Source organism: Palaemon carinicauda, chromosome 24, assembly GCF_036898095.1.
Source record: "Palaemon carinicauda isolate YSFRI2023 chromosome 24, ASM3689809v2, whole genome shotgun sequence".
Lineage (NCBI taxonomy): Eukaryota > Metazoa > Arthropoda > Malacostraca > Decapoda > Palaemonidae > Palaemon > Palaemon carinicauda.
Window position 1 is genome coordinate 2,657,497 of NC_090748.1, and position 15,536 is coordinate 2,673,032.

Here is a 15,536-nt window from a genome sequence, read left to right on the forward strand (position 1 = left end):
TTCTAGTACACTGACCGATCTGAGCAAAAGGTAGCAGGGTTGTCATTGCTGATTTTGAATACGCGCTATATGAACTTACAAAACACGCCAGAAATTTTTTATTTAGAGATCCAACAGTGATGAAGCAGCAGTTTTTTCAATATGTCAATTTGGGAAGAAAGACTCTAGAAGGCAACCAGTTTATCATATCATATACTACTAGCGGGAATAGGATGTTATTTAGCGATAGCGTCATATAGTGAAACCATGTCAGGTAGTGAAAACGCGCTAAATCTCCAGAAATACGCCAAATCTAGCGCGAATGGCACTGCAATGGCAACGCTGAAAAGCAGTGAGTCCTGAGTGACTCCGGACCAGAGTCCCACAACCACGCTCATAAAGTAGTTCTCAAATGCTAGTATGATTTCTGTTACAATGTCACTTCAAATAATAGTTAATGGTTGTTTTTATCATTCATCTTAGACAACGGTACGTGTTTTAAAAGAAATTAACATCAACCAACTTGTTAAAAGTTTGTGAATTACCGGCGCGGAGTAACATTTGACACATGAAAACAGTTCATGGTTGTCATGGTAACGTATACGTAAACAGCTGATCTGAATTCGCTCAACGTGTGAGTTTCATGCAGTCAGCCAATTTTATGTTATTCAATGTTGTTGATATTTTTACTTCAGCATCATCTAAATAATTTCCTACAAACGGATGCAAAGACCGTTTTAATATAACATTCTGAGTGGAGATACATTAACGTGGTGAAAGGGTTTGCGTACTGCCATGATCAGCAAAGCTGTACTATTCAGGACCACCCATACTAGTTTGGTTTGCTGTGAGCGATGAGACGAATATGTCTCACCCTCACTAATCCGCGTTGACCAGTGAGGTGATGAAACTGGGTAAATCCCAGACATCAATTGATATGTCTGAGTTCTTTGTCTTGCAGTGGACTAGAAACGGCTGGATTTGTTCAAACTGTATGGCCCATTACTCTCTCTCTCTCTCTCTCTCTCTCTCTCTCTCTCTCTCTCTCTCTCTCTCTCTCGTCCAACATATTCGCCTTTCGTGGCTATAATACATAATCTATGTTCGTCACGTGTCAGCTGCCGTGATTTGTACACACACACACACACACACACACACACACACACGCACACAGGATGATCCACAAATCGGCGAAGTTAAACCTAAGTTTGGTTAGTACTTGGAAGGGTAACCGCTAAGAGACACCGATAGTCATCAAACATCGCTAGAGAGGATGTAAGACCTAGGCCTACATGGCCGAGGCCTATGAAACGAGAAGTGGGGGAGATGAATGGAGAAGTATTGATTTAAAAGCTCAAGATAGAGACGACTGGAGAAATCTAACCGAGGCCCTTTGCATCAATAGCCGTAGGAGATGATGATGATGGTGTAAGCAAGGCCAATACAACTTTGTATTGGCTATCAATTCTACCCCAATGTACGTAAAATCTCTTAGAAACGAATGTCGACACTGGTGCCAACGACACACAAACCCACTTTTCGAAGGAAAATAATCATATTGCTGAGATGTAAGCGCGCGCGCGCACACACACACACACACATTTATATATATATATATATATATATATATATATATATATATATATATATATATATATATATATATATATATATATATATGATAAATTTTGCACATTTTTACCGGCCGGAGCCAAGCTCTTGTCTTTGTGTGATTTCGCCTGGGGCTCTGATCCCGAGGTCGTTAAGAGAATCCAGACATTAATGTATCAAAAATATATATGGCTTATTTGAATATATATATATATATATATATATATATATATATATATATATATATATATATATATATATATATATATATATATATATATATATATATATATATATATCATCTCCTCCTACGCTCATATTGACGCAAAGGGCCTCTGTTAGATTTCGGTAGTCCTTTCTTTCTGAAGTTTTTGTATCAATAGGCTTACTTCATTCATCATCTACTTCACGCTTCATAATCCTCAGCCATGTAGGTCTGGGTCTTCCAACTCTTCTAGTGCCCTGTGGAGCCCAACTGAACGTTTGGTGAACTAATCACTCTTTGGGAGTGCGAGGGGCATTCCCAAACCTTCTCCATCTACCCCTCATCATGATCTCATCCACATATGGCACTCGAGTAATCTCTTACAGTTTCATTTCTAATCCTGTCCTGCCATTTAACTCCCAATATCCTTCTGAGGGCTTTGTTCTCAAATATACTAAATCTATTGGAGATTGTTTCATTGCCATGCCATGACTCATAGCCATACAGTAACACCAATCTCAGTAAACTGATACATTGCCTGATTTTTATATGTAATTTTAGGCGATTTGATTTCCAAATTTTACTTAACCTACCCTTTGTCTGATTTGTTTTTTCAATCTTTCACTGAACTCTAATTCTAAAGACCTTGTATTGGAGATCATAGTTCCTAAATACTTAAATGATTCTATCTCATGAATCCTCTCTCCTTCAACTGATATTTCATCTTCCATTGCATACTCAGTTCTCATCATCTCTGTCTTTCTTATATTTATCTTGAGCCCAACCTCATGTGATATTTGATGCATTCTGATAAGCAAGCTTTGTAAGTCCTGTGGCGTTCTGCTAATAAGGACAGCGTCATCAGCATATTCTAGGTCACCTAATTTCCTGTTACCAATCCAGTCCAATCCTTCTCCACCATCCCCAACTGTTCAGCATATTCTAGGTCACCTAATTTCCTGTTACCAATCCAGTCCAATCCTTCTCCACCATCCCCAACTGTTTTATGCTTTACAAATCCATGAGGAGGATAAACAACCTAGGTGATAACACATTCCCTTGGAGTACTCCACTGTTCACTTGAAATTCAATAACTAACGTTATCTTTGCACTTTCTTTGTTTATGAACAGACTTAATCAGACACACACACACACACACACACACACACATATATATATATATATATATATATATATATATATATATGTGTGTGTGTGTGTGTGTGTGTGTGTATGTATATATATACATACATATATATATATATCTATATCTATGTATATATATATATATATATATATATATATATATATATATATATGTATATATATACATATATATATATATATATATATATATATATATATATATATATATATATATATATATATATATATATATATATATATATATATATATATATACCTGACACTTGCCCTTTATTACAGTATATAGTGGAAATATTTGATTTTCAATCAGTTTCCATTATAACCATACTCACCTAATGTACGTATTTATTATGACGGTAAACAATGTTTTAGCTTTCACTTTTTTATTTATTAATTTGAGAGGATTTTAAATGAAGTTTCTCTCTACGGACACATTTCCTGTAGGTGACGTCACGTCCGTGGTGCGCCAGGAAACAGCCCTCTGCCAGGCCTTCAAAGCCTCGATATGGAGTTAAACATTAGAGAAGCCCTAGAGGCCTAGACCAAGGTCTAAATGTGTCCTATTTAGACCTTGACCTGTAAAAAACTTTGCTTGTTCGTGGTTTCTTAATTTCTGACGTCATTTTGGACAAAGTTTGCAGACCATAGCTCGTCCATATGCTCTCTCTCTCTCTCTCTCTCTCTCTCTCTCTCTCTCTCTCTCTCTCTCTCTCTCTCTCTCTCTCTCTCATTAGAGAAGCCCTAGAGGCCTAGACCAAGGTCTAAATGTGTTCTATTTAGACCCTGCCCTGTAAGAAACTTAGCTTGTTTGTGGTTTCTTAATTTCTGACGTCATTCTGGACAAAGTTTGCAGACCATAGCTCGTCCATATGCTCTCTCTCTCTCTCTCTCTCTCTCTCTCTCTCTCTCTCTCTCTCTCTCTCATTAGAGAAGCCCTAGAGGCCTAGACCAAGGTCTAAATGTGTTCTATTTAGACCCTGCCCTGTAAGAAACTTAGCTTGTTTGTGGTTTCTTAATTTCTGACGTCATTCTGGACAAAGTTTGCAGACCATAGCTCGTCCATATGCTCTCTCTCTCTCTCTCTCTCTCTCTCTCTCTCTCTCTCTCTCTCTCTATATATATATATATATATATATATATATATATATATATATATATATATCACACTAAACATTAGGAAAGCCCTAGACCAAGGTCTAAATGTGTTCTATTTAGACCTTGCCCTATATGAAACTTAGCTTGTTCTTGGTGTCTTCATTTCTGACGTCACTCTGGGCAAAGTATGCTTAGTATGCAATGTTAAAAAACCGTATTTTTTTTTTTGTCGGAAACTCTCCGTAAAAATATATTGTTCTCGGCTGTATTTCAGTAAAATACAGGCGACCGTAATTTTTACCCTACTTCGTTATTATCTTTTACGGGTTGGTGACCGTAATATCACTCCTTTACGTCAATATATACGTTTTTAAAACGGCAAATGTCTGACAACATTTTTTCCAGGATTTTTACCATTTTTTACGGCATATTTTTAACAGTGTAGTTCGCCCGTATGATCTCTCTCTCTCTCTCTCTCTCTCTCTCTCTCTCTCTCTCTCTCTCTCTCTCTCTCTCTCTTTAAATCCTAGATTTTAGTGGTTTGTCATGTGCTACTGTATCTCAATGGATAATTTACATAATTATAAAAATACAGCGGCCTTCGATGCTCTTGCGGACACCCTTTTATTTTTAGTTTTTGTGGAGAAGAGATTATTATTATTATTATTATTATTATTATTATTATTATTATTGTTTGTCTTAGATATATTCGATTTTATCCATTATTATGTTAAATTACACTACAATGCAGGACTATTCGCATTGCCTGTATTACAGTATATCTAAACTTACACGAAGGTTAGTAGACCTATCTCAATGTCATTTTTTGAAATACTGTTATATTATATAGAAAGGGAAAATGATATTATAATTTCTAACATTTCAGCAGTGGAATAATTAATAATATATCATGGTGTGATTACTAATGAGTGAATATAGTTTTCTTTCTGTACAGTATCTCAGTTCATAAAAAGTTGAGCTGAAGGATTTTTTCATATGATAGAAGTCCAATGCATATTAATCTTAATCATTTCACTATTTGTCTTTTTTATGTGCACTATATTTCCTGTCCCTATGATGTACACCTAGGGCACCAACCACCCGTTGAGATACTACCGCTAGAGAGTTATGGGGTCCTTTGACTGGCCAGACATTACTACATAGGACCTTTCTCTCTGGTTACGGTTCTTTCCCTTTGCCTACACAGACACCGAATAGTCTGGCCTATTCTTTACAGATTCTCCTCTGTCCTCATAAACCTAACAACAGAGATTACCAAACAATTCTTCTTCACCCAAGGGGTTAACTACTGCACTCTTAATTGTTCAGTGGCCACTTTCCTCTTGGTAAGGGTAGAAGAGACTCTTTAGCTATGGTAAGCAGCTCTTCTAGGAGAAGGACACTCCAAAATCAAACCATTGTTCTCTAGTCTTAGGTAGTGCCATAACCTCTGTACCATGGCCTTCCACTGTCTTGGGTTAGAATTCTCTTGCTTGAGGGTACACTTGGGCACACTATTCTAACTAATTTCTCTTCCTCTCGTTTTGTTAAAGATTTTATAGTTTATATAGGAAATATTTATTTTAATGTTGTTATTGTTCTTAAAATGTTTTATTTTTCCTTTCCTCACTTGGCTATTTTCCCTGTTGGGTCCCCTGGGCTTATAGCATCCTGCTTTTCCAACTAGGGTTGTAGTTTAGCAAATAATGATAATGATAATGATGATAAAAGAGTGCAGTTGGAGGTGTAGAGCCATTGCAGAAAAAGCAGATAAGCCTCCTAGCTAGCACAGTGGTAATGTGTCCGCCTAGCATTAGCATGGCAGCAGATCGATCCCAGCCTGGAACCGTGAGTTTAAGCTGTTTACTGGGGGAGGCCACTGCTGTGGTTGGGCAACACAGTGAGGTGTTTGGCTTGCCCGGCTGACGTTCTGGCGAGTATCTGTTCCGATGAAACTGCAGCTGAAACCAGACATTTTTATCCACCTTTAATTAATTTATAAATCAAAGCAGAATAAGTTCTACATATTGTGATAAATGTTTACCCAGAGATAAGTTTGACAGGGGAATCTTTCTAATTATCATTATTATTATTATTACTACTTGGAAGTTATATGATATATTGGAATGGAATTATTCTGTGAGTAGTTAAATGGCAGGACAGGACTAGAAATGAAACTATAAGAGAGATTACTCAGCAGCCTGTGGATGAGATCATGATGACGGGTAGATGGAGATGGTTCGGGCATGCTCTTCGCACTCCCCAAGAGAGATTAGTTCAACAAACTTTCAATTGGGCTCCTCAAGACACTAGAAGAGTTGGAAGACCCAGGCCTACATGGGTGAGGACTATGAAGCGCGAAGTAGGATGTGATGAATGGAGAAGTATTGAATTAAATGGTCAAGATAGAGACGACTGGCAAAATCTAACCGAGGTCTTTTGCGTCAATAGGTATAGGAGGAGATGATGATGGTGAAGATGATGATATGTAGTTACAATGAAATCAGGTAATTCTTACAGATTATCATGTTGAAAGGACATACAAAGACCATATTTTTACACAAAGCTCGTTATATTAACTGTACAAGTAAATTCTCAGTGAGTTATAAATATATACTGTATATGGAGTAGAGCATCTGACATTATATATCCATAACATTTTATAATTACAAACATTCAGAACAAACATTTTCTATCCATTAGTGAAAGAAATAAGTCTCCCTTGCATTGGTAGGCCTACTCAATTTCATAATAGTTTGAAACCAAATTACACATTGAACAATGAGATCATTGAGAAATGCAAGATACAGCGGAGCCTCAACTTACAAATGAAAATAACAAAGATAAGACAAAGAATAACAGTGTTGCCACATATGGGGATTTATCCCTAGGTTTGGGGATTTATCCCTAGATTTTGGGATTTTGGGTGTCTGATGGGGATATTCTGTACAAATCTCTATGAAGAAGAAACAAAGAGGAGTAAAACTTTATATTGTTGCAATTAGTTTACTTGCACTGATGAGAAGTAGGCCTATAGTGAATCTTCCTTGTCTGCATCTTTTCCCAAAGAAGATTCACTATAGGCCTACTTCTCCTAAGTAGGCCTATAGTGAATCTTCTTTGGAAAAAGATGCGGACAAAGAAGATCCACTATAGGCCTACTTCTCATAAGTGGGCCCATAGTGAATAATTTCTATATTAGTAAAGCCTACATGATCAGAAGGAAATATATTTGTGGAAATGGGGAATTTTGTGTTGTTTTGGGGATTTTTTCATTGAGATTTGGGGATTTTTAGACTACCCCGTCTGGTAACACTGCTGAGTTTTGTAGTTGGAAATCATAAGCATGGGATTCAGGTTATGCCTAATTACAAACAGCATTTTGTAACCAATTCAAGTTTGAAGTTGAGGTCCTAATGTAATAATTCTTTAAATTTACAGAATAAATGCAAGTTTAACTCTTAGTATATACAGTAGGCCAACCAATATTCAGTTTTCTCTAAACACATTCAAACATTTTTTTTTTCAGCAGATTCCTCTGTTTGTTATAATATAAGACGATTTTAATGCATTGAATTGAATCTATGGAATTTTCTCCATTAAAATTAATACCATCATTTGTTATACATAATTTTCATATATTTTTTTTTTCTAAGATTACCCCCATAGAAAAGTAACATTGCAAAATTACCAAAACTTCTTATAAAGTTCAAATTTGCAGCAAATGTTTTTATGTTGAACAGGCTGACAGAAGTCTTTTTATAGTTTACATATGACATAACTGTTTTGACGTTATTACTGTTTTTAGAATGATTTATTGTTAATTTGTTCTCAACATTTATTTATTTCCTTATTTCCTTTCCTCACTGGGCTATTTTTCACTATTGGAGCCCTTGGGCTAATAGCATCTTGCTTTTCCAACTAGGGTTGTAGCTTGGATAGTAATAATAATAATAGTAGCTACCATGGAAATAAAAACAACATAGTTGACTTCATTAACCTGTTGCGGTATTTCCTTACAAGACCACGCTCTCCATATACAGCCAAAGTATGCAAAGATATTGTTTTCCTCTACTTTTCATGATTCAAAACAATTAGCCACATACGATATAAGTTGAAATTAAAAAAAAAAAACTATACTGTATTATTTTGAAAAAAAAAAAAAACTAGCCTAGTTTCCCCACTAAACGACCTGGAACTTCTGTTTGGTTGCTATGTTGACGTTGTCACAACGTCAACATAGCAACCAAACAGAAGTTCGTGATGCCAACGTACATTTGATATATATTCTTATATGCTAAATTAAAAATGGAGTTATTATTCAAAAGTGTCACCATAGACACTTTCGAGTAATTAATCCATTTTTTTATTCAGTATATATTTTAAATATATATCAAATGTGCACTGGCATCACGAACTGTTTGGTTGACTATGTTGACGATGTCAGTTCGAGGTCGTTTAGTGAGGAAACCAGGCTAATTATTCTATATAATTCTATCGTTTTTATATATAATTTTAACTTGTTTCCCATGTAGTGAATTGTTTCAAATTTCAAAAAGTGATAGAGGAAAACAATAGCTTTGCATAATTTGTCAGTATATAGAGAGCGTGGTCTTGTAAACCCATTTTACATTTTCTGATTAGCGGTAGCGAAGATTCAAATTGGTTTGTTATAAAAAATTGGATATACAAAGAGCAGAGCACTTTATATTTTTCTATCTCTAATCTACTGACTTAAGAACAATATAAGGGTTACTGTCGACATGAAATTTACAGTTACATACAAAAAGGAGAATGCACCAGTCGGTCTAGCTGTTCACAATCAAAAGTACTTCTATATAGTAGAATTTCACATAGCGTACATGGTTTTCTTTTAATTTAATTCTTGTAAACAATACAATTTAAAGGATTGAAGGCCGATCGTGAATGACAGAGGCATTCCAAGCAGGAAAATGTCATAGAGATTGACCATATAGCTAGAACCAGGATGGGCAGGCAATGGCCGTTCATGACTCAGCAGGTAGACGTATAGCTCACAATGATGGGGAGGTTGTAGCGACCAAAGGAACTACCGAGTTTGAGCAGGACTCGAACCCCAGTGTGGCGATCAGTGTAATTTGTGACAAATGTAGCAGTTTCAAGGATTTTATTTTTAGGGGTTGTGGCATTTTGTCAAAACACCCCGCGCCCCCGTTTAGACAAAAAGCTCCGAGGAATCTACAGAAGAAGAAGAAGAAGAAGAATTCTATTTAAAATACAAGAGAAATTTTAATCATGACATAACTTTCCTTTCTAATAAAATGCCAGAGTTTGTATGTGTTGATAAGGGAATATATACTCATTTCACATTAATTCATATAGTTTAGATTTGATAGAATAGTTTTGTGGACCCAGCCACTGAGGTGGGGGGGGGGGGGGCAAGCCAGCCTCAACTTGGTGCCGGTCCCAAGCCCGGGTAAATGGGGAGGGTTGGCGGCAGGAAAGGCATCCGGCATTTGAAAAATTTGCCAAAACGAATATGGACAGTGAATATTATCAGAATAAAATTAATGCTAGATGGAGAAAGCTGGCCAGAAACATCAACCCCACACAAAGAGTTTAAAATGTTTAAAGGTTTAAAGGTCGCTCATGAATGTCAGAGGCAAGGGACAGTGACATTGCCCTAGCAAGTAGGATAATGCCCTAGAGACTGACCATATTTTTTATATGATCAGCGCCCAAGCCCCCTCTCCACCCAAGTTAGGACCAGGGAGGGCCAGGCAAATGGCTGCTGATGACTCAACAGATAGACCTATAGGCTCCCCCAAATCCCCCAACCTTAGCTCACAAGGATGGTAAGGTTGCAGACACTAATGGCACTAACGAGACTGAGCGGGACTCGAACTCCCGACAGGCAAACACCAGGAAGAGACGTTACCAATCAGGCCACAGCAACCCATAAGTGGGAAAAGATGCAGATAAAGAAGAAGAAGAATAGTTTTGTGAGTAATTCAGAATTTCCAAAGTGCTGTTGTGTATGTATGATTCATGATGTAGGCCTACTCCATCATTTGCATTGCTGTTAAAGAAACAAATTACAATATTTGTTCAAATAGAAGACTGAAAGCTCTTTACAAAAGTTGATTCGCCTTAGAAAGTCCATAAAGCACCTTTTCTAGGATAAGGACACTCCAAAATCAAAACATTGTTCTCTAGTCTTAGGTAGTGTCATAGCCTCTGTATCATGGTCTTCCACTATCTTAGTTTATTGTTCTCTTGTTTGAGGGCACACTATTCTATCTTATTTCTCTTCTTCTTGTTTTGTTAAGTTTTTATAGTATATAGGAAATATTTATTTTAATGTTATTACTGTTCTTATAATATTTTATTTTTCTTTGTTTCCTTCCCTCACTGGGCTATTTTCCCTGTTGGGGCCCTGGGCTTATAGCATCTTACTTTTCCAATTAGGGTTGTAGCTTAGCAAGTAAAAATAATAATAAAGGCACAAATAACTTAGGAAAAAATGGCTAACATATGATTTATCCAATGAAATTGGCAATATTTGTGGAGCAGTTATTTTATATATAAAAAAAGTTCATGCCAGAACATCAAATAAGACCTCATAATTATCTTGTTATGAACAGCAAACCACAATATATTTTGAGGACAGGGACAGGTATCAAAGATACAATGTTTTTATATAAGTACATGAAGGAATACTTACTTCATAATCACTGTGAAATTTTTTTTTTACCCTTAACTTTATTCTATACCTATGCTCAGTAACTGAACAAGTCAATTGAGACTACGATTATAAATCATTGAAGCTCTTACACAAAAAATAATACAGTATAAAGACCAATTTGGTTCCTCTAGGAATGTACAGTTTTATATTTTCCTTTTTTTTCCACTCCAGATCCTGCATTACCTCTATTGACACCTGTATACACATTTACTTTTTCAGTCTTCCGGCTTTGGCATCAGTGATTGCTCCCCAAAGCTCGAAAATGAAATCGTCAGTGAATCCAAAGGCTTCGAGGTCTGATTCGTCAACTGCTTCTGCAAATTCCATCGTGTTTTGCGCCTTCTGTCCCAAATCCCAGATGAGAGCAGCTGAAGAAGAACAAAATAGAATTATTAAATGATCTGGGTCAAAGTAGAAATTTGATTCAGATAGAATAACATGTGTTAACTTTGTCGTATCATAATATAAACGAAATCAATGCAGCCATTTCTAGTCCTATAAAATTAGCTGGGTCAAACTGGAAATTTGATCTAGATAGAATAACATGTGTTAACTTTGTCGTATCATAATATAAACGAAATCAATGCAGCCATTTCTAGTCCTATAAAATTAGCTGGGTCAAAGTAGAAATTTGATCTAGATAGAATAACATGTGTTAACTTTGTCGTATCATAACACAAACGAAACCAATGCAGCCATTTCTAGTCCTATGAAATTAGCTGGGTCAAAGTAGAAATTTGATCTAGATAGAATAACATGTGTTAACTTTGTCGTATCATAACACAAACGAAACCAATGCAGCCATTTCTAGTCCTATGAAATTAGCTGGGTCAAAGTAGAAATTTGATCTAGTTATAACATGTGTTAACTTTGTCGTATCATAATATAAACGAAATCAATGCAGCCATTTCTAGTCCTATAAAATTAGCTGGGTCAAACTGGAAATTTGATCTAGATAGAGTAACATGTGTTAACTTTGTCGTATCATAATATAAACGAAACCAATGCAGCCATTTCTAGTCCTATGAAATTAGCTGGGTCAAACTGGAAATTTGATCTAGATAGAATAACATGTGTTAACTTTGTCGTATCATAACACAAACGAAATCAATGCAGCCATTTCTAGTCCTATAAAATTAGCTGGGTCAAACTGGAAATTTGATCTAGATAGAATAACATGTGTTAACTTTGTCGTGTCATGATATAAACGAAACCAATGCAGCCATTTCTAGTCCTATAAAATTAGCTGGGTCAAACTGGAAATTTGATCTAGATAGAATAACATGTGTTAACTTTGTAGCATTATGAGATATAATAAATAATAACCACAAATGCAGCCGTTTCTAGATGACTGCAGGATAAAAGCCTCAGACATGCCCTCATCACGCTGGCCAGTGCGGATTTGTTATGTTCTTTCATTGTTCTTTGGCTCATTATTTATGTTTAATTGAAATAGAAAAACCTGTTCCCTGAATCCATTCTTGAATTATAGTGTCTGCATTCTGTATACATATGCACATACATATTATTAATTACTCATGAGCATAAAATAAATTTTATTTCCAATCACCTTATAATCTAGAGATATACAATACAAAAAAACATCAACTTTTATGTCAGTGAAAATATTAAGATCTACAGCATTAAGAAAACCCTACATTGATTTCTCAACCACTTTCTCTCTGATTCTCTAACCGTTAATCTTAACATTCTAATGGCAAATCATATCAAAATCTCTTCATTTTTTTCCAGCCAGTATCCATGATTTAGCTGCAATAGAGTAGTAGGCCTAGAATTTATCTTTTATGTACCATTTTAATGTTTTTCCCAGTAGTTTGGCAATCTTTATTTTCCCCCGTAGGCTGTCACCCCTATTTACGAGAGTTCATTCATAAAGTAACATATCAGTAGACCTATCCATGATTTGGCTGCAGTAGAGTAGTAGGCCTAGAATCTATCCTTTATGTACCATTTTAATGTTTTTCCCAGTAGTTTGGCAATCTTTATTTTCCCCCGTAGGCTGTCACCCCTATTTACGAGAGTTCATTCATAAAGTAACATATCAGTAGACCTATCCATGATTTGGCTGCAATAGAGTAGTAGGCCTAGAATCTATCCTTTATGTACCATTTTAATGTTTTTCCCAGTAGTTTGGCAATTTTATTTTTCCCCGTAGATTGTCCATTCATAAAGTAACATATCCTTCATTGAATGCCAGCTTTCGAGTTAAAGTATCCGAGAAATAATATAAAATGTTTATAAAGTGTTTCCTTAACAGTTTTATTATAATGATTAAACCCCTGATAATTCTACAAAAAAAAAAAAGTTATTTGCATCTTAATGAAGGAAGATACAGGACCTAATAGAAAACCTTTGTAGAAAATTATACAGAAAACAGATAGCAGTAGCGCTTGCGCAAGACAGGTTAAGCAGATATAAAACATTTACACAATAATTATTGTTAATAAGTACCTTGCAAGGAGTACATTGGCTCCAAAGATTGAGCCAGATCTCCTAATAAAAATAGAAGTGACATTTTTTAGAGCAAGAACTAATACGTTAAAACTAAATATTGTAAATAGACACAATGGAGGGAATGTAAACTGTAATTTTTGTGAAAATGAGGAGGAAGATTTGATACATTTTGTTGTTGTTTTGCCAGGAATATAGAAAAGAAAGGAATGAAGTAATTGAGCTACAACAACCATACGAGGAAGACCGAAAGAAAATAGTAGGATTTTTTTTATTTAGTGAAACAAATCTAGAAAAGAAAAAAAAGAAGTATTAAACCTGATGTGGAGGAAACGACAAAACAGTATAAGAAGAAGATAAACTTTGGAGGCGCCGTTGCAAAGGCTACGATGCCTCGCCCCAGAACCTGAAGAGGAAGTACCAACTGTACCATGCAAGTTGCAACTTTTCTCTGTCCGTTGAAGTTGAACAGCACGTTGAAGGTCATAAAATACTGTGTTTTAAGACGTAATGACCGCGTTCAGCAATTGGTGGTGCATTTGGAATTCATAAAAAGTTACTGCAGACAGCGTTGATAAGTTTTTGTGTTTTGTGGGGCAAAGAAAACGGGGAAAACATGTTGAAAACATCAGGCCAAATAAGTTTCAGGTGAATGTTGAGGACTTCAAGCACCTTCAACTGCCTTTGATTTAGTATTGGAAGGTGGCAGTGGGTAGAAGTGATGAGGATTCGAGATGAAGGAGAAAGCTTTGTAAATTTTACTAAGTAGTTATTTGCCCTGAAATAGTGTCATTTTCTAAGAAAACGAACGTTATTTCTATAAGAAACACCTATAATAGTAGAAAAACTTGTCCTGTCCGTAACTATATTAAAACCATTCTTATGGGGGGGGGGAGAAAAGGAAGTAGGAGCTGATATTTTTATAGGCCTTCTTGCTGAACCCAACCTAATCCCTCCCCCGGGCCCCATCGAATCAATAGGCCTGAAAAATTGACTTACTCGCCTGAGGCATGGTATTACCCTCCTGAGAAAAACTCTGACACTCTACGTAAACGACGATACCCCACCAAGGGAACTCCTACCCCAGGACCTCCTACGTCATTTTAGGTCAGGTGAGGTCCGTTACGTATTATTTGGGCAAAGCTGTAGTCATTTTGTACGATGTTCTTAACTTATGATGTGAGGTTACGTTATCAATTGTCATTTGTTCTGATTAAAAGATTGGAATAGATTCTCACTATAGTCAATTTTTTCTTTAGCGAGGCAGATTTGCACCGACTCGCAGCGGTGCCCTTTTAGTTGGAAAAGTATCTTGATCGCTGATTGGTTGCACAAGATAATTCTAACCAATCAGCGATCAGGAAACTTTTCCGAGCTAAAAGGGCACCGCTGCCAGTCGGTGCAAGTCTGCCTCGCTAAAAAAAATTGACTATAGGAGTTTTAGCTCTCCCTCATTGGATAAATGTAGTTCCTTTGGGGTCTAGACAGGTGTAAACTTATGTTATTACTTGTCAAATAGATTTTCTCTTCAATTATAGAATGATGCAATATTAGTTAGGACATTAAAACTTACTTAATTGAATACATCTTTGCAAATACACTATTTTGAATACCATATTCTACTGGTGGAAACCTCTATTAACTAAGTTACAGATTTTAATAAAAAAATACCCGTTTTGCTCCTATTATCATCAGTACATCATAGGAGCCTCCTTCCACCCGGTAGTTCAGAAAAAACACTGATAGTCAGTGCTTCTGCCATAAGTTACTTGTTTGAACAGAATAAAGAGCCCCACATTTTATATTTTAAACTTTTGTTATTTATTTCAATACTGGAATATGCAGTATAATCATAGCTCTTATTTTATTGATCATGTTAATAATAAAAGACTACGGTAGAAACTTGTGTGTGATATATATAAGAAAAGACTACGGTAGAAATGTGTGTGACATATTTAGTCTGATCAATGTAAATGGAAGCCAATTCTGTGTTCGAACAGGTGCTGGAGTAACACACCCCTTTAAATTTGTATAATTGATATGTGCCAAAATAAATACTAGCCCACAGACTTAAGCACGTAGCGAAACATGTTCTGCTTGCCAGAACTTAGGATCAAAGAGATAATGTTTAATCACAAGCGAAGTGAGCATACGGCAGAGTAAAAACCAATAAATCATTTAAGTAACGAGGTATTTGTAATACTGTACAATGATTGAATACTTGCGTACGACTGCATTGAAAATGTGATGGAAACCCTCGTTTTCTATAGGTCCTGAAGTCCT

At 36.0% G+C, this 15,536-nt stretch overlaps 1 protein-coding gene across 1 annotated transcript in view; it reads right to left on the reverse strand.

The window, feature by feature from the left end:
* Nucleotides 1-6,949: 6,949 nt before the first annotated feature.
* kermit (PDZ domain-containing protein GIPC-like protein kermit) overlaps nucleotides 6,950-15,536 on the reverse strand; it is a 155,595-nt gene continuing 147,008 nt past the window's right edge. Inside the window, 1 exon segment of the mRNA XM_068347960.1 lies at nucleotides 6,950-11,149. Within this exon segment, the coding sequence (XP_068204061.1) occupies nucleotides 10,989-11,149 (161 nt within the window). The 3' untranslated portion in view covers nucleotides 6,950-10,988.